At 40.0% G+C, this 24,790-nt stretch overlaps 3 protein-coding genes across 5 annotated transcripts; 2 read left to right on the forward strand and 1 right to left on the reverse strand.

Annotated features, from left to right (window-relative positions):
- The first annotated feature begins 374 nt into the window (after positions 1-374).
- On the forward strand, positions 375-8,031 carry cnih1 (cornichon family AMPA receptor auxiliary protein 1). The gene is made up of 5 exons (XM_049595521.1): positions 375-559; positions 2,453-2,521; positions 5,079-5,191; positions 5,309-5,452; positions 6,593-8,031. The coding sequence occupies exons 1-5, from the start codon at positions 479-481 to the stop codon at positions 6,618-6,620; spliced, it is 435 nt and encodes a 144-aa protein (XP_049451478.1). The 5' UTR covers positions 375-478; the 3' UTR covers positions 6,621-8,031.
- Positions 8,032-8,166: 135 nt separating this feature from the next.
- On the reverse strand, positions 8,167-17,991 carry cdkn3 (cyclin-dependent kinase inhibitor 3). Of its 3 annotated transcripts, none has more exons than XM_049595514.1 (10): positions 17,881-17,991; positions 17,451-17,506; positions 17,236-17,340; positions 13,225-13,321; positions 13,035-13,090; positions 12,888-12,932; positions 12,446-12,668; positions 11,230-11,261; positions 10,950-11,053; positions 8,167-9,461 (listed from the first exon to the last, which is right to left on the reverse strand). In XM_049595514.1, the coding sequence occupies exons 3-10, from the start codon at positions 17,330-17,332 to the stop codon at positions 9,372-9,374; spliced, it is 744 nt and encodes a 247-aa protein (XP_049451471.1). In that variant the 5' UTR covers positions 17,333-17,340; positions 17,451-17,506; positions 17,881-17,991; the 3' UTR covers positions 8,167-9,371. The 3 variants fall into 3 exon arrangements, with proteins under 3 accessions (XP_049451471.1, XP_049451472.1, XP_049451473.1); XM_049595515.1 differs by lacking the exon at positions 17,881-17,991 and adding an exon at positions 17,821-17,868; XM_049595516.1 differs by lacking the exons at positions 17,236-17,340; positions 17,451-17,506; positions 17,881-17,991 and adding an exon at positions 14,968-15,063.
- LOC125900481 (uncharacterized) lies at positions 17,457-23,971 on the forward strand. The gene is made up of 11 exons (XM_049595508.1): positions 17,457-17,571; positions 17,917-18,056; positions 18,676-18,796; positions 18,969-19,107; positions 19,185-19,280; positions 19,376-19,465; positions 20,682-20,827; positions 20,977-21,078; positions 21,447-22,119; positions 23,388-23,491; positions 23,623-23,971. Exons 1-11 carry the CDS (start codon positions 17,486-17,488, stop codon positions 23,723-23,725), a joined length of 1,800 nt encoding a protein of 599 aa, XP_049451465.1. The 5' UTR covers positions 17,457-17,485; the 3' UTR covers positions 23,726-23,971.
- The last annotated feature ends 819 nt before the right edge of the window (positions 23,972-24,790 follow it).

Here is a 24,790-nt window from a genome sequence, read left to right on the forward strand (position 1 = left end):
GGGGTTGACAATAACAGAGGTGTAATTTTTGACCTGCGCTGTTCACCACCAGCGTGTTTTGGCCTGTAGATTTTTCGAGGGAACCAGGGTGAAGCTACAGGAAAATGTCATCCCTGGATGCCCATGCCCTGGTGTGTGAAATGTGCCATACAAATAAAGCTGCCTTGCCTACTTTGTATAGTAGTATAGTTTAAGCACATATTACATAAAGTTAAATTTATAAAAGTTGCCTACTGTAGCTTTAATGTGGTATGAAAAAGCACTGAGCCGAGGAACATAGGACCCTGTGAACACACACTCCCACACTGACAGACATAAATTACTCCACAAGATGGCGGTAATGCAACGATACAGACACCAGCTAGCTAAACACTCAGTGAAGAAGAAGACACGCTGACAAATCTCAGATCGGTGGCGAAGCTGCCTGCATCATCCGCCGACCGAGCCAGGAACCGCCGAGCAGAACCGGAGGAAAAAAATGGCGTTCACATTCGCGGCCTTTTGTTACATGCTCGCTCTGCTGCTCACGGCGGCGCTTATCTTCTTCGCTATCTGGCACGTGAGTACACATTTGAACCAGTTCCGATAGGACCGTTGGCCCTCCGCTGATAGAAGTGGGTGAAAGAGCGAGGAAGGCTGGTAAAGCCAGGCCGGGCTAACGCTAGGCCAGCTTTGAGGCTACAAAGCCGGGACGTTTTTGGGGGGTTTTACGTCGCTCGCCGTGGATCTTGGCAACGTCTGACAGAACGTATCCAACTCCATAGGAGCTGCCGCGCGCTCACTGTGCTGTATACGTGACATGGAACACTGGAATGAATGGAACACACCCAGCCGTTGGCTAGCTGCTAAAGTTAGCTAGCACTTCAAACACCACCAATAAATACTATTTTGTGGCGTTGTCGCTACCCCCTCACGTTGTCACCTTTTTATTAACCACAGTCTGATTACAGTAAACGTCAAATGGCTGACCAGGCTTGTCAAATGATTACAGTTTAGCTAGTAGCTAGCTAGCTTGATAGCAGGCTTAGCTAACGTTAACGTCCAATCCTACAACGACAACCCACACTGTGATGCTGCTGTCACTTGTTTTCCTCGAGCTTCCCCTTTTTCTCCCAACATGTCACGTTTCTTCGTTTTGTAATACTGTTAGTTTTATTGTGAAAAAATAACATTAGCAGTGCCTATTGTAAACTTTTAGGTAACGTTAACGTGTCCATGACTCAAAGTTACATCGTCAACGTCACTCGTGTTTACATCATAGCTAGAGTCAAAGTTCTATAGCAATGTGTCGGTGGGAATAATAAAAATAACACAAAATGAAACTGAGCAGATAATTAACTGTAATGTCATTGTGTTGGTGTCTAACAGTAAAAGTTTAAGGGGTAAACAACATGAATAGTTAATCAAAAATAATGCCGAGTGACCTACAGTAACATTGCTATGACTGCTGAATAAGGTAGTGATTAGTCAGTTTCAATAATCTTTTTTAAACATTATTTGGTTTCAGCCTTTTAAATCTTTTTGCTGCTTTTCTCTATCATTTTGTAAACAGTAAATATAAACTTACAAGTTGAAAGCTCCTTTGGCTCTGGGGACATAATACAGGGTGGGGTTAGTTCAGGGTGTCTACAGATATAAGCAAGTGAAATAATAAGGCTTTTTAAGACCTTTTTAATACCACCTTATATGAAATTTAAGACCAAACCTGCAGTACAAATGCACATTGTATATATACTTGTATGTGTGACACACGTGTAAGTACTCTTTCCAAGTAAACACACTGATGTCAGTTTAAAATGAACAGTAAGTTAAAATAACAACAGTTGGGTAAGTTTAAGTTTAATGTGTTAAAAGTAAAAAGAAAGCAAAATCTCATCGCTGTCATAGCTGATATTTATTACTGTAATTATTTGGTCTGTCCAGTGATTGTAAACAGTCACTGGGTCCCTCAGGCTGGAGAAAGTTTCACTGTAATGTGACCGAAAATATTTGAGACCCATCAAATCTGAATTTAAGATGATTTAAGGCTCTTCAAGGCTATATTAAGAACATTTTAAGACTATTTAATGACCTGTAGGCACCCTGTAAGAGACACTTAATTATTTTGTTTTCACATTTTGTAGAATAGATGATAATTAATTGAAAAAATTGACAGATCAGTTGATAATAATCAGTAGTTGCAGGCCAATTAGTAAAAAGGCAGGGTAACAATACAAAAGAGAAGGATTTAATTCTGTAAGAGAGTAATATACTGTAAACACTTTATTTGAAATATTACACAATTAAATTATATATTGATGCAACACACTGTAGCCCTAAGTGTTCGATCTTTCTGATTTAAAGTCAAAGTCATCTGATTTCAAATTGAATGTTTTGCTTGTTTATCAAATGTGCCTTTCTGTTGAGCTGCTCTGTTACACCGTTACATCACAATCATCTTGTCCCCCCACAGATAATAGCATTTGATGAGCTGAAGACTGACTACAAGAATCCTATAGATCAGTGTAACACTTTAAATCCGGTAAGTGACACCTCCCTTTCTGACACGTCTTCCTTTGCCTCTTTGACTGCATGCAAAAAAATGCTCTCGAGGTCTTTCATTTATTTTAGGATAACTTTTTCCGCCTTTGTCTTTTTTCAAATAATTTCTCTGCACTGTTATGCTAAATAACCTGCCTGTTATGAATTCAGTGATCTTGTCAGCTGTCAAACTCTAACGCCTTTTGTTGTTTTTGTTTTTCCTAATCTGCTTTTTTTTTTTTTTAACACTTTAACGGCAAAAAGACAGTTGAAAAGGTCAAAAAGATTAAAAGAGTCAAAATTGCAATAAAGGTTTGTACCAATCTTTAAAATGCCCGCTCAGTTCAACTCAGTCTGCAGTCTTGTCATTTTGCACGGAGAAGTGTTTGCAAACGTCTTTTCAGTTAACTAATCTCAGAGTGGAGGGCAGAGTTTAACTCGGGATTAGACAACGTGCCACCTGTGCCGCAGGTTTCTGTTTTTTTCTGTCATGTGGTAGATTATTTAACTTTTATTTAAGTATTTTTGTGAGCATTTTTGGCTGGTATGGATTAGTTCTTCATGACCTTTTAAGGGTTTGTGCATTAACTGAAATAATGTATTGTGCCCTCTATTGTTCTTTTTATACCTTATCTAACCACTGAAATTGACTGTGTTAAGATGCTAATTTAGATTTAGGAGCCACGGTGTGTGTAGTAGTGGAATATCCAGTGTTACTGATTATTTAAGTGTAGCTGTTAACTGAAAAGACTTGCAAATGCTCAAAACTTGCATGATCTTTATTACAACCTACCCTTTGTTTGCTAATAGTGGTACAGTTACTGGTGCAGTAAATTCTCAGGAAAACGCAGAACGCTGTGGATCTTAAGTTTGACACAACAGTGACGTGACACCAGGTCATGACAGAGCTTTTAAATTAGCGTTTGTAGTAATTAAGTCAGATCAGGTAATTGGATTTGGTAGCAAAGCTGTGGATGAGGGTAAAGGGTGATGCTTGATTGATGTCGGAGGAAACGGATTTAATATTCCGGCTTTAAATTAAACATGTCACTTTTCTATGAGGTGCAGGCTGTCGTTTGATTTAGCAATTAGGAGAATTAAGCTGCCGTATATGAGGTCAGTGTTGGCTTGAACCTACATCACCTGTGGTTCAGAACAGATGGCTGCAGAATCCCAACACTCTCCAGCTCAGCAATATTTGGGGCTGCTGATTGGTCAGTGATTTCAGTAGTAGGAGGAGCTATTTTAGGCAAAAACAGATTCCTCCATGTCTAATCCACGATGCACTCCACAGTACTATGTGCAGTTTTGACCAGTCTTTTTGCGTGTGGATTGTCAGCTCAGTCGGCACATCTTTTTGTGCCGTGATCAGTTGTTTTGTATTTGGCAGCACAGTGCAGGATTTCACATTATAGTCCCCCCTCCCTCCCCCTCTTTTTCTGCACCTTCCTCTTCCTACACGCCCCTCACCTTTCCATCTGTGGGCTGTCGGTTGCCCCTGCCCGCCCGTCCACCCGCCTGCCCTCTGCTCTTTTTGAATGCATGGCTTCCATGTGGTGCCTCCATCTGCCCCCGTGAACCCCCGCACCACATCGAACTCTGTCAACCTGAGGCAGGCTGCTGCATCAACACTGCTTGTGTTCTCGGCATGGTCCCACTCCAGTGTGTCGCCCCGCTCCATTTGTCAGGAAGTGGGATGATCTGTCGGTTTGCCCTCGCTGCAAAAGACGCACAAATGTTCTCTAGAGCAAGTTGTTGATGGGTTTCCCCTTTTTTATGTGGTCAGACTTGACGATGCATGACATATAATCAGGGTGGGAAATTAACCGTTTCTATCCACTTGCAACATCTTGTAGATTTCTAAATTCTCCTCACATGATTTACATCAAGTAGAAGTCAGTGGTGAAGATGAAATTAAACATGATTTGGCTGCACGGCTAAAAACAGTCACACATTGTCCTGACACGTTAGACAGAGGACTTTTGAAGGTAACACAGAAGCCTCACTGTGGGAGTTTGAAGTCGGCCAATTGGGGTCTTTTTTCCTCAGTTTGAGATAACATGTCGCTCCAGTTTTGCAGGTGGCAGGTTTTAATTTTCCACCCTGTTTACTGTGTTGCGGATGTGTGGCAGATCAGTGCATGATAACGCACTGTTCATGTACTTTACCGACAGCACACGTTACATTCTCTGCACATGTAAAAGTGTATTAAAAGAACATAAAACTGGATCTGAACGACACAGAAACTTAAGATGTAATAAATGCATTGTTAAAATAAGCATCTCACTGTAGCTCATTAGTATTTCACTCCTGGCTTTGACTCTCTGTGGAGCTGACTGGAATTTTTAGATTTCTGACTCTTTAAATAGCTCAGCTTCCTCTTTGCCTTTGAGGCTCTGTAACTTCACACTGTATTGTCCTCTGACTGGCTCCAAACTAATTAAACATTAAATTAAACATAATACTGACAGTAAATCAGCAAACAGGCTTACAGGAACAAGGGAGTTGGATTCACTGTATTTGGATTGTGACATGGTCTCTATTATTTCTCTTTTCAGCTGGTGCTCCCAGAGTATCTCATCCATTTCTTCTTCTGCGTGATGTTCTTTTGCGCGGCCGAGTGGCTCACCCTCTGTCTCAACTTACCACTGCTGGCTTATCATGTCTGGAGGTGAGTGTCTCACAGAAAGAAATCTATAGTCTACTCATTCATAGGTAAAATTAAGCACCATTAAATACTGTATCATCTGATTTAACACATACACACCACTTCATTACTGTGACGCAGGTATATGAGCAGACCTGTGATGAGCTGTCCAGGACTCTACGACCCAACAACCATCATGAATGCTGACATCCTGGCGTTCTGTCAAAAAGAAGGCTGGTGCAAACTGGCTTTCTACCTGCTGTCATTCTTCTACTATCTCTACGGGTACAGAACATTTTTTATGCCTTGTTTCTTTGTTGTGAGCGCTCATGTTTTAGTTGTATGTTTAAAAATTTATTTTTAATTTGCACAGGATTTTTATGTATAATTTTATGACGTCCAGTTTGTAACAATAGGGTAGATGGTTAACTTCATCCTGTGCAAATCTATCACATTTCTAATTTGTGAAGTTAAACTCTCGGGCAAATAAATTTTTCTAATTAAATGTCAAGATCATAGATTATTTCTTACTTATGGAAAACTTCTGAATTTTAGAAAATCTGCTCATTCGCTTTTTTGCCAAGAGTTAGATGAGAGGATCTATACCACCATATTTTCTTGTTAGTGTTTTTCAAACTTAAGCTCAGCTTTTTAGGTGTTTATAGTTCACAGTGTTTTTTAAACAGGAGACAGGTCTACTCGTCTCCAAGACAAACTGACGTGGTAATTAAAACCAGTAAAAACACTGAAGAAAGGAATTTCACATTAAAAATCAGGGTGTCTCTGACGCTCTTGGGTTGACACAGAATATTTGAGGGGACTTCAGCCTCAGCTTGTTTCTCTGATAACTTCAAGTTCAGACATCCTGTGACTACAATCCTTATTGGGTTAAAAGATGACGTTAAAAAAACAATCAGCTGGAAATGTTTCAATGTCCAGCCATTTGGCTGAAAACTCATTAATACGAAGCTATAGCTAGCTAGCTTATCTTAGCGTAAAAAACTGGATGTGGGGGAAATGCTAGTCTGGCGTGGTCCAAAACAAAATCCTCCTGCTGGCACCTCACTAATTAACACATTATACTGTATGTTGATTTGTTTAGTTTGTATAAAAAAACAGTGTAAAACTACAATTTGTGATGGAACAGATCTATGCTAGCTGTTACTGCTAAGCTAAGCTAACAGTCTCCTGGTTCTAACTTCATATTTACCATACAGATACGAGAGTGGTATTGATTCTCATCAAACTCTCAAGAAAGCCAAAATGTTTCCCTTTTTTTTAACTGTAGCTGTTTAACAAAACTAGCAAAGAAGCTGTAAAACCGTGTTTAAAAAAAAAAACAAAAAAAAAAAACCTAACATAGCAATGTGTGTTATCATGAAACATAAGTATTTAACTTTGTCCTCTTTCTCGTTTCTCCAACAGGATGATTTATGTTCTTGTGAGCTCTTAAACCAGATGATGAAGGAAAAGGACCTGCATGAACCGTAGACGACCAGACACTATGATCTTAGTGCTGGAACACTGAACCTGCTGGAGACCATCGTTCAGCAACACAAGACGCCATTTCTAGCGGACGAACTCTCGACCCCCACACACACAGCGCAGAGTGTCATTTCGGAAACATTTAGCCCGTTTAAAGAGAATATCTCGGTCGCAGCGTTCTTCTCATAGCACTATAGTTTAAATTTTATGGAAAACGAGGACAAACCTGAATGGACAAGTTTTGTTTTTCTTTTCTCTTTTTTTTATTTTTAATCGTGTGATTTTTGACGCTTGGGATTTAAATAAAGTTTTTTTTTTTCATCTTGTTTCCCAACTTTTGAGTGTTTACAAGTTTAGGTAGACATTTTCAGGTGTGCATTATCTGTGAGAATCTGAGCTGTGTGCTGAACTGCATTAGCTTTTCCTGTGAATTAGACTCTGGGCTTTGACGGCAAATTTATACCTGCAACGTGACTCATCATCATCACTAAAAACAAACAGTCAAATGCAAACTAGACTTCTGTTATTGCTCACAGATGCTAAAGGTCTTTAAATGGATGTTTGGGGACTTGAAGGTGCAGTTTTGTACAGCGAGGGCTGAAGTGCATGGGTTATTATCACTTAGTGAAACGTGTTGCACAGGGACAATCATTATCTGGTTGTCACGACATCAGTTTTCAAACTCTCTGATGTATTGTTTCCATACTTCAGACTTATCTATCATCACATTGACGTCATGTAATCCCTGTTGAAATCAATGGCAATTTTTGTTTTCTTAAGTGTGACTTCAGAGTAGGCAGCGATGTGTACGTGACCTGTATTTCTGTAGAATCGCCCCCGCAGCTATCGATAAATTAAAAAGGTAGACTCAACAGTACAATAATAAACTCAGCATAAGGGAGCAACAGCACCTTGTTATTCTGCGTTTGAGCTTTAGTAGGACTCTGCTGATGTGCCATACTGTTGAATGTACCTTTTCAAATTCCTTAACTGTTTTTGTCGTCTGTGCATTTTGTTCATTTAAGCACCAAATATTCCACAGCATTAGGAACACCAGTGTTTATTTATTCAATGTTTTTACTTTTCAGTGTCTCCAAGATATCAAACACTCCTCGCAGTGTCGACTCACTTCCAGAAATCAAATCTGGAGAAATGTTTGTTGTTTTTTTAGAGTCAAGGCCATTAGACAAAAGTTTTCAGAAATACTGGAGTATTTATTGCCATTTTCAAATGTGTACATTTATCAGGGAAAGGGATGGTCTTTGGACATCTGACACAGGTAACATTGAACATTTTTATGTATTAGATCCCATCCTGTCACATCTAGGCAATGACAACTTGAGTTTATTTGAATCTAAATAAAAACTATCCCACTCTTATGGACTGGAATGTTGTTTCAACTCCACACCTTAAAAGGAAGTGAGTTCATGAGCGGGCAAAATTCAGAGTTTTGTTAGCCATGCTAGTGGCTAATAAAATGCTACCAGGAAAAACAAGATGCTAGACAGTATGGGTTTGCAGTGCTGCAGATTTAGAGAGGGTTGACAGAAAATGCAGCTCATTGAATACATGTTTATAAAAAGTTAAGGTGCTGTATATGACATTCAGAGCCTTATATAGCAGCTAACAGCTATTAGCTGTGTAAAGATGGTGGTGTAATGGTGTCATGAGCAGAGAATATAGTCACGCTTCCTCTTTGTGTTGTAATCTGAGCTTCTCGGTTCTTTGTTGTGGCAAACAGTCTGCATGTAGTGCGTGGTAGTCCCTGTGAGTGTATCCAACTGGCTTGCTAATCTCCAGCGCTCTACATGACGCTTATATGGCAGTTACCACTGAGTTAACACCATTAGCTCTGTCAGCACGCCCATGTACAAAGTAAACTGGATACAGCGTTGGAGGCGGGGTCCCGTTCATTCCTGTCCAAGTTGCTCAGTGGTGCGTGAAGCCAAAAAAGTTCAACTTCCAGTGTATACAATTAGCCAGATGTTACGCATCATTGGACCCATAGCGCAATCGCACAAGAAACTTTGCCGGCCGCGTGGCTAACTTCCGGTTTAGCCCTCTGCTAACTTGAATGGGAATAAAAAGATTTTCTAAATATTGTCAGACCGAATGGCTCAAATCCCAAAAAGTGAGTTGTTTTGATGCAAAAAAAAAGACAGAAAAGTATCCGAAATGCAGATGCCTCTTTCATAATGTTAATCTCTCGGGAAGAAAGTCTTTTGGGGCGCATGGTGAAATCATGTGACGGACCTGGATGCTGTAATCCCACCGTTGGACCAATACGATAATTGGCTTCAAAACCCGGCCCACTTTCTGAGGACCTGTTTCTGCAGTGTTGCCATTGTTAACACTGTTCATGTGTTAGCACCGTTAGCTGATAGCTGCTAGCTTAGCCAGCTTCATGTTGAGCTGGATGCAGACAACCTCTGACTCATAGAAAGGCTATGAATGTCGTATAGAGCTCCTATAAAGTTCAAATATGGTAAGCCCCCCCCCCATCTAGCTTAATGGTAAGTATACTATTCAAAGTCCTTTCTTCACCAAGCCTTTAATTTGATTGTAATGAGGATAAAAAAAGCAATATATTAGAGTATTCTGTTAAAGTGCAATCATCAGAGAATACATTTAATTCACACACAATCAGAAAACAATCGCTGAGAAATGAGAGTCTGAAGAGATCGATATTTTCCCGGTTCACTGATGGGAGGAGAACTGATCATCGAGACACTGAGCGCTCTCTGCAAACCTCTCTGCTTTCTTGGTAGGCCGCGTACCTTTCCCGAAACTCATGGAGGAAGTTGTATTGCTATGGAAAAGTCAAAATAAGTTAGTTAGCATGTTTGTTACTGAAATATTACAGCAAAAAGCCTCAAGTCATAAAGAATAAGCAGCAATAAACACACAGGTTACAAAAACATTACAAAGGACAACACTCATGGTTTTACATGTTTCAACCAAATAAATACATTTCACATTACTGCTGCTGACCATTTTCCGAAACACGTCAGTTTTATTTTATATTCCCACCTCATGGGCAGCCAGTTTAGTATGGCAAGTATACAGATATTTTTTAAAACCGATATTTATGTCTACGTTTTTGCCCCTCATCCACACTCAAAGTCTGTTTTAGGTCACTAACACGGAGATTATTTATAACACCCTCGAAAGAGCAGACTTTTTAAAAACTCCATTTTCTGTGTATCTGTGTGGACATGGAAAACGGAGGGTTTGGGAAACAATGACATCTTCTCAATTCGTGTATGTCCATCCTTGCTTTGTGTAATAAAGTGCTCCAGGGATGACTTTTTTCAGTAGGACAACGCAGAAGTTAGTGCTGTCCTGGTTTCCACCACAAAAAGCCAGTGTAAGTTTTCCACTGGATTTTAGATAGATTTTTTTTTTTTTTTTTTTTTTTAAAAAAAGCACAATGACTCACAGGAGTAGCATGACATAAAAAATAAAAAACAAAATCCCAGAGTATAGCGATTAAAAGCATTATTAAAACACTTATTTCCAAAGTGGTCTTTGGTGGAGAGAGCAAAACCATACATAAGAACATTCACATTTACAGAGGTAACCCATCAACCCTCCCCACAATTGCTCCTTTAAAAATTGCCTTTGTTTAATATTCACTGGCACGTTTTTCCATTGGGAGAGCCCAGTATAGAAAAATTATCTTCCTGCTATTTTACCATTAACATAAGAACACTGCATGACACAATACTTGCTCTTGTAATGAAATTATGTTGACTTCCAACCATGTAAATTTGAATGTTCATATATTCTGGGGCCCTTTTGTGAATTATATCAAACATATGGTTACGTTTCAGTTGTTTAATTTGGTCTTCAACAGGTAATCCATTATTGCAGAAAATAAGGTCTATGGCAAACAAACATTTAAGGTACTTACACGTTTTGCCTAAATGCAAGTAGAAATAAAAAGTTAACAGTAGACTATAAAGAAAATACAGTACGGTCGCATGACTTAACATCTCTACCACAATGAGTCTGTAAAGCCGTGTTCAATGTGATGATGTTCTGTAGTCTCATTTAACTACTTGTTAGCAACCGCATTTTGTAAGATACATAAAAGCTTCAAAATTCCCGAGTGGGGTATTTACTGACGTATTTTATTTCGTAGAGCAAAAACGTAAAAGTCTCTAAAGCTTGTGTTTACAAAGAAACCAACCAGAACAAATATGTGCCATTTGACAGGGTAAACATGAAAAAGCTGCAGTAGGCTATAAATCCTTAAATACCACAGAGTCAGAGAGAAAGAAACGTAACCCCTCACCTTCACAGTTTGTATCGCTCCTCCTCCTCGGTGCTCCCTGAGGATTTCAATGGCTTTGTTTGCTGTCATTGTCAGAGAGAGCTGAAGCAGCAGACAGGCAGCAACTGAAAACATGAGACAGCCGAGTAATCAGAGCAGTGAAGCTATCTGACTAGAGAGCATTTAACATTTCAGCAAAGGTCAAACGTTTCAATATAAACTGACACACTGATCTTTGTTGACATGATCAACGACACAAAGAGGAACTTTCAAAGTTAAAAGATGAGTAAAATATTCTTACTTAATCCAGAGCGTCCCAGGCCTCCATAGCAGCTGAGGGGGGGGGGTAGAAAGGCACAAAATCCAGTCAAATGCTAAAAGCTGGAGGCAAATTGTTCAGTTGTGTAACAAGAGGCATCCCGAAGGTAACTGCTACAGAAAATAGATGTCTTTGTGGGATGAGATGTACTGTGGTTCTCTAGGCACTTCAAAGGTTTAAAAATACTTCAAATATTAAAAAAAAAAAAAACACAAAGGGGAGATCCATCACAGAAAGTCTGGCTGCATCGATATCTATTTTTAACCCTCGCTCTCCGGCTCTTTATGTTTACATGCTTGGGTTGAATACCCTGCTTCACGTTTACATAGTTTAACTGTCTCATACATTAGGAGAGTCCAGTACGACCAGTTTGTTCCTGCTGCCTGGTGAGCAGCTTCATCAGCTCACTGAAATGTTAGAGCCTCTCAGCTGATTTTACATGTCTTTGTTTTACAAATTCACACACGATGTAGCAACCCTCCTTTTTCTGGTCTGGTCTGGTCTGTTGAGGCTGACGTCAGTAGCTCTGTTTACATGGAGCCTTTTATTCCAGTGAGAATAAGAGCTTAATCAGAATAAGAAAAAAGCTTTATGTAAATGCTTTGATTTGAATTTGGAGGAAAAAAAGCTCAGTTTTTAACGTGGCATATTTCCTCATTGTTTCTAGATAAACTATTCAATTTTAAAAGAAAATAGTCGACACAAAATGAGAAACCTGCTGCCATATCTCATTTGAACAACAAGGATCATAACTTTCTGTTCATCCAGACCTGCTTGAGTTAAGTTTCCTTGTTATTTGTGAACCCTTTCTCAACCATTTTTGCACCTTGCTAAGGAAACCCATCTTTGGAACAAGGAGTTTAATATTCAGGGTTAACAAACAGAAGATAAGCCTTCTGTTCACTAGTTGAATCCATGTACTGCAAGCACGAATGGGCTCTATTATATGAAAATGTAACCAGAAAAAAAAAGGATCATCATCAACAGTCATCAACAGTCAACATGACAACTTGTAAAACGTATTTTGTCAGCAGCTTGAGACTGCCAGGTAAAATAAATCAAACACACTTTGAATGCTTCAGTGTTGGAAGTTATTTTCTGTTACGTTGTTATCCAGAAGAAGGAGATAAACTGGGGATACTGGTGCAACTTTAGAAGTTCTTTTTCTTTCTTGAATGAATCTCATGGGTTGACTTACTGGATCACAGTCCTCTTGTTGTCCTCGAGGCTGACCTGCAGCTCCTCGAGAATCTGGCAGCACTGCTCCAGCTCAGGAGCATCTCCATCTGGGAAGGGCATGTGGTGAACTGTGAAGCCTCGCTGCCAGTAGACCTCCAGCAGGGAGGGAACTCTGTACTTGTGAAGCTCGCCTCTGGTGCAGAAAACAAACACGTCCTGCACGCCCTGGTTCTGGAGCTCCTCTGTTAACAAGAAGGAAGCCAAGATGTAAAGACAACAAAACGTACAAACTCAAAAAGTGAGCCGAGTTAACATTACAGCATGTTATCGTACACAACAATTCTATCAGACTAGATTTATCAAATCTACTGGTATGAGGTGTTGCAGCAATGGTAAAGGAAAGTTAAGATCTACTTGCGAATGTTAATGATTGTTTATCCAATGTTCAATGATCGTCTTACCAACATCTCTTTCCAGATTCCTGCGGATCTCTTTGTATCTGCAGCCTGAAGTCAGACGAAGGAAACTTATTTTTTTACGAACAATTGCTCAAAACTTCACAATTAAGTAAAAACATACATATTCAAAATGATAAATTATGACTTCACCTGGTAGTGCACATATGCCAAGAAACTGCGAGCACTCCACTATAGACAGAGGTAACCTATAAGCAAATAACAATGATATACATGAAAACAATAAAGCTTGTTTTATGTCTCACCATTTAAAAACAAACTGACCTTCACTGACACACACACACACACACACACACACACTTCTGAAACAGGTGAAACTTACCATGAGATGTGAAAGGGCGTCAGCTGCTCCTCTCCAACCTCGTCCTCTTCAGATGAGGAGTCAAACTCAGTCGTCCTCATGGCTTCAGCCAAGCAGACTGTAGAGACAGTAAGGAGGACACTGACATTACATTTCTGGCCTATTGACTTTACATTGTGCACTTTTACAGTACTCAAAACTATATCAGAAATATTTTTAGTTGGGGTTTTCAGAGTTAAACAAACAGTGGCAGTAGTATAAATGTGAAAACAGACTTATCTGGTGCAAAAATATAAAAAATAAAAACAAGTCAAAAATCAAAAATACCCTTAAAGGTGATTTGTCACACATGTATAGAAAAAGGCAAGTTTACAAAATATAATATTTATGAATAAAACGTATTGTTGGTCTGTTTATCGTTCTATTTAAAACAATAAAAAAAGAAAAATAGATAAACAGCTGTCAGGCTGACCATATTTTGCGTCATTTAAACTGTGCTAGTTAGGGGAAGAACTCAGTGCATCTTTCTTAAAGTGAGCTATAAAGGGTTGCCAGATCTGGTAGAATTTTTCACACCCTCTTTTGGAAAATTTAATCTTTTCCAAATGCAGGTGATGCATCACATCCTTCACGAGGGCAGAATGGGCAGGAGCCTGTGTTTGCTTTCAATTAAATAACATCAATCTGCATTCTAGTAGGGTTACAAATAACATCATATTACACTGGGAGCTGGTTAACACAAGATCAGAACCTTTAATACCAAAGAGTGCAGTCAGTGGATCAGGATCCACAGGTCGACCCAGGACGTCTGACAGTGACTGCCCACAAGGGTTGCACACTGGACTAATATCTGGATACATTTTACAGAGCTTATTATTTCATAAGTGAAATCTACGCTACATTCTAAATTGCAAAAGTTCGTGTGTAATTTTAGAAGAAAAAAAAAATCATATATTCTGTGATGAAGTCTCTGCAGGTTGATTTTTAGTGGAACTCAATGGAAAGACACCAGAAATTCACTCAAAATCCCACCAAAATATGTTTGATGGACTTTGGAAACTATGGGCAGTTGTGTAAAGTGCAGGGTGTAAAAACAAAATTCAAAACTATACTATACATTATAGCACAGTACAAACAGCCCACCTATAAATGTTAGCATTGCAAAGCTTATAATGTGCAGTTTTGGCTGAAACAGTCACATATCGACTTAAGTCTGGGGTGAAAGCATTTTGCTTTAAATACCTCACAAAAAAAGAGTAGTATTTGTTTCAAGACTTTAATTGTTTACTGTATTACATTATGCAGGTGTGTATTTCATGGTGTGCTGTTCACAGTCATATGAGACTGAACGTGGACTAAAACATGCTAAAGCCATGGTGGTGGTGGATGGTCCTTTAAATAAACTACGTATCAGCAAGTAGCTAAGCTACACACCATGCTGTATGTAAACTATGACTTAAACACGCTATAGCCTAGCTATTAGAGAGCTTTATCTCCACCACCCAGGAGGCAACACGATCTATATTTAGACAACATATTACTTAACATTGACACATGTATAATGTTGCTCGGAGAGTAATTAGTTGCAGATGGTAGCTAACGTTCGCTGTGCAGCACAGATCTGTAAGGTCAAATTCATAAAACGGAGTGCAGTTAAATTAAAATCTTTAAGTAACAGTTATCAGAGAACATTAAAAAGCGGAGTGGTATACAGAAACACACATATGTGGATAAATGTAAAATATATCTGTAGTTAATCCTCACCAGTTACGCTCTCCTCCTGTCGGCTGTTTGACAGCTCCGTCAGCTGCTGCTTCGATTTGAAAATTCCTTGAGCCCAACAGCCAATCAGATCCAAGCACTGTCACGTGACCACGCCCCTCCACAAAACAAAGCGGGCACGTGTGCGCTTTATTTACTCTGCGGGGAGACTCAGACGGGCGGAGTGAAGGAAAAATGACAGCGTTTCGTTGTTTAGGACTCGGTGAAATAATATGTTCATTACATTAAATTAAGCGTGTTTAATGAGTGGAATTAAATCGTACATTAATTAGCTGAAGCTTGTAACTTCATACAATAAAATATACATAAAGTATTAACACAATCCATTATTTGTTTAAATATTTTTATTTGTATATTTCATTTTTTTATATCGACACCTCTATTTACATTTTGTAGGCTATAGTACACACACTATGCCTACTTGATTTCAGGATTTGTTTTGCGTACTTATTTCCCTATATTTTCATTTATATAATCTGATGCATTGTACTGTATGTAATGTCATCTCTAATCAATTTATTATGTTTTTTTAATTTTATTATCTTAATAAAATAGCTCTCCATCTGTTTTGTTGAGTCTTATCTTAATTCTTGTATTTCCATATTATAAAAATAAAATAAACCCCCTCACCATGAGCAACAGTGCTACGTGAACAGAATAAAAAAATAGGAATAAATAAAAATAATAGTGGAATAGAATATATTTGCACAGTTGCACAAAATTAGTATATCCATGGTCCACAGTGGAGCTGACTGCCTCAGTTAATCACAGAGCTGCTCACTGAGTGTCATGCGGGACATCTGCTGTCCGCACAGAGCAGCGTGCAGCTCGACACCACACACCCGCCTTCAAACACTGCAAATGACTGACCAAGTTTCTCCACAGAGGAGGAAGCACGGGGAATTTTAAGCATTTTGGGATTTACTGCATCTCTTCACGTGTATGGAGGAGCAACACTGAGGAGCTTTAACTGAGGTGAGTTTCCTGTGGCTTTCTTTTACATCTACTGCATCAGCACAGTCTTTATCTTACGTTTTTTGGTGGATTTTTGGCTAGTGTGACATTATAATTATGTTTAGAAATATTACAAGATGCTTTTAAGTTGCTGGCATGCATATCAGTCTTGCTTCCTTTAATAAAAATGTGATTTCTATATATTTTAATTCCAGAGAAGTGATATAAAATAAGGATATTTGTTATTAATGGGTTTAAAAGGTGTTTTTTTAAATGGTGTATTTGCAATTTTAACCACAAGGCTAATGCACATTCTATTTTCCAATTTTTTGCTGATCCTGCTCGTCCTTCTGTCAGCAGACCTATAAGGAGGTTTCTTGGCTCCTGCAGCCATTTCCCCTGCAGGGCTGAGCTCTTTGGCTGGCTCACTACTTCCTTAGCAGAGGGGCTGCTGGCAGGGGCAACACTCGAGCAGGTACCACAAACAAACAAGAATAAAGGCACGAAAACACATTAAATAAGGTTACAAATGTTTTTATAACTCCTCTTGTAAATGTATAGGCTTTGATATTTAGTTGGAAACGAATAAATAATAGAATTCACATTGTTTTTGTGCTTAAAACCAAAACTAATCAAATTAGACTCTATGTAGATACTCAGCAGATACTTGCATTTGGTTAGGAAGAGGTTAAAGATTCACCTCACTGAGAAAAAAAAACAGGTTGACTTCCCTGCTTTGTCCCTATTGTGTGAATGCTATCTGATATGTTTGGAGTGAATCACACAGGAGAACATGCTTTTCTCTGCAAGGCGGGCTCAACTCAGCTTTACTCTTTACAGTCTGTCAAACTAGAAATATCTAACAGGTCATCTGAGCTTTGCACATTATTAACTGAGTGTTTGCAAACGGCCTTGTTTGTGTCTCTCTGTCTCTGTGCAGGTCATGAAGCCTCAGGAGGCAGAGCTTGTTACTGAAATCTCCAAGGTATTCTGCACCTTCTCTCATCAGCCAGCCTGGCTTTGTTAAAGAGACAGTTCACTTTTAATTTAAAGCCATTATCACTTAAAAAAATAAGCAACAGATGAAGTCCAGTAGTCCAAAATACAGTTCAGACAGACATTCATGTGATGTTCTTATCTAAAGGTCAATGCTGTTGTGCCTTGTTAATGCATCTTATATTATTTCTGATATGACGCCTGCTGCTCCCTCAGTTACAATGCATGGTCTCGGAGCTGAAGACGGGGTTCACCAGCGCTCTGCTGGAGCTCAGTCAGATCCAACATGGAGACACATACCTGAGGGAGGAGCTGGAGGAGAACAGGAGGAGCTGTCAGAAGAAAGCTCTTCGTCTGGAGGCTCTGGTCGAGTCTCTGAGGGTGAGAGGACTCCCATCAGTTGAACTGTTGAGGAAAAACAAACATGAGAAGTGTTGTATTCATACATTGATTTAAAAAGTAATAAACAAATTTGACTGCTCCATCCATTACAGATAGTATAAAATTATACTCACCACATCTTGTCGTCTAACAGGAAGAACTTGGAGTGATGCAGTGTCAGATCCTGCAGCTGTACAGTAACAGACAAAGACCTCAGCAGGATGGAAAGAGCTCCACATCCAAACACAGAGACAGGTAAACCAAAACTCAAATATAAACCACAGGGTTTGCATTTTCCCTATTTCATATGTATTTTGTTTCTGGTTTGTCATAGAAAATCCAGTGTTGCAAATTTCTGCCAAATCTACAGTGTAAAATGCAGATTAGAAGATGAAGGGCTTCCTTATTTTGTTTTTGTTTGTTTACAGGACATCCATGTTTGATATGTAATAATTTTCAGTGGCAAACGGCACACAAATTACTCATAAAAGAAGCTGTTCACACCTACAGCAGGTGGTCGTAACTGCTGGTGAAACATTTTTGTCACAGCCGTGTAAAACCTACAGAGAGACATTTTGCCATCTGTCCACTGTCGTGCAGCAGCGATCCAGCAGAAGCAGCTTGTGAACGGAGGCAGTGTGACTGTTCGTCTGCTCCAGCGCCGGCCTGTCTGTCCAGAGGGAAACTGCTCCTCCATTGTTTCCTGCAGGGCCTCAAGGCAGGACTGAGTGAAGGCACAGGTGAGACGTTTACAGCTGATTGCGATGACACAATGGGCCTTTTCCACAAAGGACGTTCTGACTGGTCACAGTAGGAAAAGCACAGGTGTAAGCGATGACATTAATGATGGCTGAAGTCCATTTAGCTGCTTTGATTTCAGGTTGCTGACACTGTGCATGCTTCCTTGCTGACACTCTCACGGGATCACTTGAATAGAACAGAGCCATCTTTAGTGTTTGCAGTAACACCTGTGGTTTCCCTACTTTAACAACACAAAATGTCTGCTGTGAGAAAGGCCTGATTCAACCAACAATAAGCACATTAAAATATTACAGCTGCTACCACAAAACACCTGCTGTCAGGAAGATGTTTTCAACTGTTACAAATTTTCTCACCAAGCTTTTTAGAAACAGTGCAACATTTTAAAACAGATTCAAAAGCCAGATGTCCACAAAAAGTGTCCTCAAGTCCTTTCTTGGTTGTCCATAGTACCGATGCACCCAAGATAAACTTTTTTTGTTGCCCCAAGTAGGCGCAGTTTCACAGCAGCCCTAAGACTCCGCAGGGCATCATAAACTGTCACATAACGAGTGAAATGCAGTCCTGTGTAGTTGTTTAATATCCTTTTTTTTTGGACAGATGCAAGACATCAGGTGGCGATGCAACTTCTGCATTCTGAGTGGGAATACGTGTCAACCTTAAACCAGCTATATGATAAATACAAGACGCCACCAGCTCGTCAGATGACTGTGGAGCCATAGTGAGTGCCAAACAGTTTATATGACTTCACAGAAAAGCAACAGCTCAGGGGTTTTCATGTTTAAAACAGAGCAACAAATTCTTCCTGCAAGTTATGTCATAAAACCATTGAACTGCAAAGATGCAAAAACATGACTGAAATCATCTCTTTTGCTTTTTGTGTTGTGATCCAGTCAGACATATCTAAAGTTTGTGGAGCAGCTGTTGCAGCGACACCTGCTCTTCAGAAACACCCTGCAGGAGCGTTTATCTGCTGAACACTGGAAATCTCTGGTTGGAGACATCCTGGTACAGCTAATCGGACAAAATGATGTAAGTTGATGCTCTTTTTTTTTCAGTTCATTATACTAAACACTGACTCATGATTGCTCTGATTTGGGTCTTTCCAGACAGCCTTTTCAGACATGTACCTTGGATACACGACTACACTGGCGTCATTCCTCTCACTGGAGTTCAACAGACTCAATCATTCTGAGAAAATGCAGGTATTTAAAAATAATACAGTGTCAGCATGTTTCAGTCATAATGTACCTGAATAGCTCGACAGTGCTGACGTCTGTTTTTTGACTGCATTTAACAGAGTGGCCAGATGGAGAGAGAGGAGATGAAGCTGCTCTCCCTGCTGTTGGCGCCTGTCTCTCGCATACACAGCTACCTGAGCCACATTCAGGTGAGTCAGCAGCCACAGGGAGTCCAGTTTATAGAGCGGAAGCTACACAAGATGTGACACTGCAGGTCAACTCTGAACCTGAAGTTCAGGAGGTTAAGTTGGGTTTGGCTAAAATGAGACATTTAACATCTGAAAAACAAAAGCAACAATGATTCAGAGCAGAAAATAAAACCCATGAGGATGCTTCACCAAGGACAGTAGAAGGCCAGAGATCACTAGATCACAAAATAGATTTAAGTCCCTTTCACACATGCAGTCTATCCCTGAAATCCCTGGGATGTTCAGGAACATAGGTTCATGTGTGAATGGACACAAGGACAGATATTCAGGGAAATCTGCACCGCCAATTTCCTCCAAATCCTCAAGACCTTGTAACGTTCCAGGGAAAATCCTAGTGTTGTGAATGAAAGCAGTAACACTGCAGAGATGAGCATGTAAAGCAGGGATACTTAACTTGCCTGGGAGCCACTTCGGCAAAATGACAGGAGGCCAGGGGCCAGTTAATAAACAAACACTAATAATATTTATCAGTAAATTTAAGAAATTAATTGCCTGTTTTCAACCTTTCAAAGTTTGCTGTACGTAGGGGTGGTTCTAAGATTTGAGGACATTCAGGCATTAGCCAGAACCTTTGTCGAGAGGTCTGGGAGATTTTTCACTGGCACTTTTTTTTATGAGTAAGCTCTGTTTTGATGCTTTCTTAATGCACTCTGGCATCTTATTTACATTCAGAGTGCAAAAAAAATGCATTTGATCCGTAACTTCTTTACTTGTCTTGCAAACTTAGTGAGTATTAAATACATTACAAGAACATTGGCACCGGACAAAAACTCCTCGCCAGCCATGTTCCTGGAAATAATACAAGACGTCTGCCACCATGTACACGTACAGCTAGCTTTGCCCCACCTTCTTCTTGTGTTGCATTACCCCCATTTGCTGGACTGTCCCTTGCTTCGTCTATTTCCAGCACTGCAATGGCATGTGTGAAAAGGAGCAAAACGGAAATGCTGCTGAATGTAGTGCATGTATGAAAATCACAGGCATTGCTGAGAAGTATGTGTGAAAGAGGCTTTTGTAACAGTTTTAGGAGGTACTACAGTTTAAAACTACATTTAGTTGACAGACTGGGGTTTATTTTAAGATTTTAAAAAGCTGGAGTTAAACTGTTCGTAATCATTACTGATTTACTTAATTTCTCTCTATTTTCCTTCTCTAGAACTTGCTGCAGTGGACGGGTAAAGAACATCCTGACTGCAGCCTCCTGCTGGGAACTGAGCGAGCGCTGAGGAGCATTTTGTCTCGCTGCCATGTGACCTTGGAGGAAGATGTCCGATGGGAGGAAGGAGAAGGAGCTGGACAAAGGTCAAGTCTCACATGATCTTTGAGTATAAACACTCAGGTTGATGCCTCTTATATCAGATTAGATGTTTATATTGACTACCTATGTTTGTGTCTTTGGCTCATTAACAAATTCAGACATTAAAATGTATCCTCATTCTTTACTTGAACAGCAGCTGCTCTGACGCAGTGGCTGGAGGATCCTCTGCAAACTGTTGCACCAGGAGCCAACAGACCAGAGAGTCTCAGCGGGAGTCCAACACTGCAGCTCAGAGGTGAGTGTCGCCCTCTGCTGGCCCCTGCAGTGCCCAAATACTGTTGTCAAGCTCAGACAAGTGACTTTTTCAGGGACATTTATGTGCAAACACACTGTAGCCTGATCTGGATTACATTTTATAGCACATTTGCCTTCAAAACATTTATGGATGGAGTGCTCAAATCCTTGGATTAAGTCCACAAAAAGAAGTATTGGCAGGAAAGCATCCAAAGTAAAAGTGTTTACATCAAAGAAGAGAAACCCACATGTTTAAGGGATTTTCATATTTTTAGATCACTAAAAGAAGAAAGTAAGGAATGAAAGTAGGAACAAAGCAACATTTATGTGTGAGTCCTGGTATAATAACCTCCACTCTCTGTCCCACAGAGACGACCAGCAGGCTGTCAATCTCACTAATGGAGTCAATGGTTGTCACTCAATGCGTGTGGAGTGTTGGTCCTGCAGCCCAGTGAGGAGGAAGGACTGTGGAAGAGACCGGACCCTCCTGAACCAGCCGGCCCGTGACTGTGGACATGCCTACTGCTCCCTCCTCACCCCCGACGCTGCAGCATGGGGAGAGAACAGCGACTCAGGCCAGGGCACCTACAGCCAGCCCACTGGGAAAGGCACCAATGGGCTGGAGGCACCTCACACCAACCACAGCCTCGAGGACTGCGAGACAGACCCTGACGACACCTCAGCCTTCGACTACTCCTCTGTCACCTCCTGCAGCCCTGACGGCACCCTGCGCAGGGAGATGATGGGCAGCAACAGTGGGGAGGATGAAGAGGACAGCCAGGTGCCAGTGCTGTTGAAGCCCTCATACAACCAGCAACAGCAGAAGGAGGCACCCAGAGAGAGGACTGTGTGTCTGAGGTGGCAGATTCCCAGATTAACGCCTCACCCTCCTCTGAGAAACACTGCAGGGTCATGTGTGGATGGGCCTACGCCGTGCCTCGTCAGCTCTTACGGGAAGAGGCTAGTCAGTGTCAGGAAGGGGTCGCCTCCTCTACATCCAAAAAGTGCCTTCAGGCCCATCTGGGATGATCCATCCAAACAGGTATTTAGCTTTTTGTTACATAAGCACCATGCTCTGCCAACACTGGGCCTTCTTTTGGTCAGAATGAAACAATGCCACTGTGGAATTTAACATTACTAAAGCAGCATATACTCTTGCTCAAGGCTGCACAGATCTCTAAATTTGTAATATGAAAACCACTATGAGTAGAACTGCATTTGACTTTGGCACCCTCTTGTGGTAGACTGGAACCGCAACAGAAAGGCTGCAACTGTCATCGAGATTGACACAAAACATGTGCCATCAGAACATTTAAAATATACTATTCGCGCATAACTATGCTGCATAAAGTGGCTTTAAAGAAAATATTTTAAATTTAATGTAGATCAGCATTAATTTGCACATAGTTACAGACAGGTATGGGATAGATAGATTACTTTTTTTAGTTTTTAAAGGAATACTCCACCCACAGAATAACACTTCATATATCAATTTCTCACCCAATGTTATGTTAAATTTGTGAGGAAAACCTTGTTTTTCTGGAATGCCTTTGGCAAATGAAAAATCATACATGTATATTCACTTAAACCTTCCCATTAAAAACACTTTCATATGCGAGTAGCGCGCCTGGACAAGTGCGTTTGCTTGAACCCTGCTCTTGCATTCCATTGAACAGAGTTCAAATGCATGCACTTGCCCAGGCACAGTACTTGTCTGTCCATTTATGCAAAAGTGTTTTAAATAGTAAGGTTTTAAAGTTGATAAACAGATGTTTTGATATAGTTTTGCTGTTGTTAAGCGTAGCTCGCTTTTACTTAAATTCTTCAAGAATTTTCACAGTTTTTGGATTCGTCATTCTCGGTGGAGGCATGAGAGAAAAACAAAGTTTTCTTTACAAATTTAACATTAAGAGGGGTAAAATGATTGTTTTGTGGGTGAAGTATTCCTTTAACAAAATAATGAAACTGTTCAAAAATGTCTCTCGTCTGATCTTTTTTTTTTTTTTTTTTTTTTAACAAAAGCACTCTTAAATCTTTTCACAGGTTTTTTAGAATTTCTTAGAAAACATTAAAAAATACTGTAGGACAGGAGGATGTAACAAAACATGTAACAGGGGCACTTCAGTAATTACACTGAGGACATTATACAACCGTCCACAGGCTTAGCAGAACCACCAATGACTGATGAAATGACCTTCACATGGAAATACTTGAATAGCTGGAGTATTTCTTCAATTAAATGATCCTGTTTTCCTGTCAGTTATACTCTCAAACCTTCTCTCTGTGTATCCACATCACTTCATATATCAGGCTGATTCAGCTCCAGAGAAAGACAACAGACAAGGCTTCATACCAATTCAAGCCCCGGCGAGGCAAAGCTTTCAGAATTTCAACCCAAGCAGAGAAAATCTGAGGTAAGAGCCTTCAACTGGTAGAATTAGTATTTGGTGATACAAAGTGTGCTACATGTACTACATGAGATTAATATAGATATTAAAACAAGATTCATCACATCAACACATTTTTACCTGTTACATCTCTTCAGACCAGGCATGTCCCAGCAGAGAGGCAACCATGCAGCAGCCATGAGTGGTGGAGGACTGTGGGACGACAGTGAGGACAGCGAGGGACCCTGCAGCACTGTTTGACCCCTCTGCAAACACGAGGACTATCACTAAAAACTGTTGCACACAAAACTTTTTAGTTACAATCCAACGCGAGCCCAAGCTGTGACTTCTGAGATGATGACATTTTCCCTCAAAAGGCCATGGCAGCAACGTAAATACATGAATGAGGAATGAGTGATCCTGAAAAAGTTTTTTTTCCTCTATCAAGCTGAACCTTCTCGGAACATGAGAGACATTATTTTGTTTGGCTTTTTGGTTCAATTACATGCAATTTAAAAAAAGAGAGCAACATACACCTGAGAAAATAGTAATTTTCTAAAAACACAGGTTAGACTTAATAATGAAGCATTTCCTAGCAGATTAACATTTTTAAAAATTCAATTTTCCACGCCATATTGTTTTTAACTGGAGGTGAGATGGTGATGTTTTATGGTGACGTCAGTGCGTGGCAACAACAGAAACGTGACTAAGAAATAAGAAATAATTCTACCTTGAAAATTCAAGGACCTGATTTTAATATTAAAAGACGCATCAAAGGAAAAAATACGCATATTTTCCTTTCTAGAGGAGGGTTAGCTCAAGGCTAATAAGCTAGCTGACTAGCTAGAAGATTTGCCACTCTTCTGTTTGTATGCTAGGAGGCTACAGCTAGCAGCCGGTTAGCTTGTAGCTATGTTAGCACAAAGTGGGAAACGGCTAATTTGGCTCTATTTAATAGTAACAAAATCAACCTACCGACACTTCTACAACTCGCTAAATAAATATGGTTTATCTAATTTGGTTAATTTGTCCAAAAACCGAGCGGTAAAAGCAGAAATTAGTCGTTTGCGGTGTTTTAACGGTTTTAACTTACCTTTACTTGTTGATGCGCATTGATTTCATGGAGTCTCAGCTGGTTGCCAAGCAACTAATCAGAGCCAAGAAGTAGTCCGGTATCTGTACCGCCCGTTAACCGGCTAATTATCGTTTTTACACTTCAGTTTTTGTACAACAAATTAAACAAGGTATATATATGATATATCTATATATCATATAAATGGATTTTGTTACATCTAAACAAAGGCATACTAGCTGTTCTCAGTCTGT

The sequence above is a fragment of the Epinephelus fuscoguttatus genome, linkage group LG14, assembly GCF_011397635.1.
Source record: "Epinephelus fuscoguttatus linkage group LG14, E.fuscoguttatus.final_Chr_v1".
In the NCBI taxonomy this organism is placed as follows: Eukaryota; Metazoa; Chordata; class Actinopteri; order Perciformes; family Serranidae; genus Epinephelus; species Epinephelus fuscoguttatus.

Coding starts and splice junctions, on each gene's coding strand:
- cnih1 (XM_049595521.1), top strand. CDS start 479: ATGGCGTTCACATTCGCGGCCTTTTGTTACATGCTCGCTCTGCTGCTC. Junction 2,522..5,078: donor AGTGTAACACTTTAAATCCG/GTAAGTGACACC, acceptor TTCTCTTTTCAG/CTGGTGCTCCCAGAGTATCT. Junction 5,192..5,308: donor CTGGCTTATCATGTCTGGAG/GTGAGTGTCTCA, acceptor ACTGTGACGCAG/GTATATGAGCAGACCTGTGA.
- cdkn3 (XM_049595514.1), bottom strand. CDS start 17,332: ATGGGAGTCCTCTCACCCTCAGAGACTCGACCAGAGCCTCCAGACGAA. Junction 13,322..17,235: donor TCCTCCAGCTCCTCCCTCAG/GTATGTGTCTCC, acceptor CTGTCTCTACAG/TCTGCTTGGCTGAAGCCATG. Junction 11,262..12,445: donor AACAAGAGGACTGTGATCCA/GTAAGTCAACCC, acceptor CCCCCCCCTCAG/CTGCTATGGAGGCCTGGGAC.
- LOC125900481 (XM_049595508.1), top strand. CDS start 17,486: ATGCAGTGTCAGATCCTGCAGCTGTACAGTAACAGACAAAGACCTCAG. Junction 18,797..18,968: donor CAGATGACTGTGGAGCCATA/GTGAGTGCCAAA, acceptor GTTGTGATCCAG/TCAGACATATCTAAAGTTTG. Junction 19,281..19,375: donor ATCATTCTGAGAAAATGCAG/GTATTTAAAAAT, acceptor TGCATTTAACAG/AGTGGCCAGATGGAGAGAGA.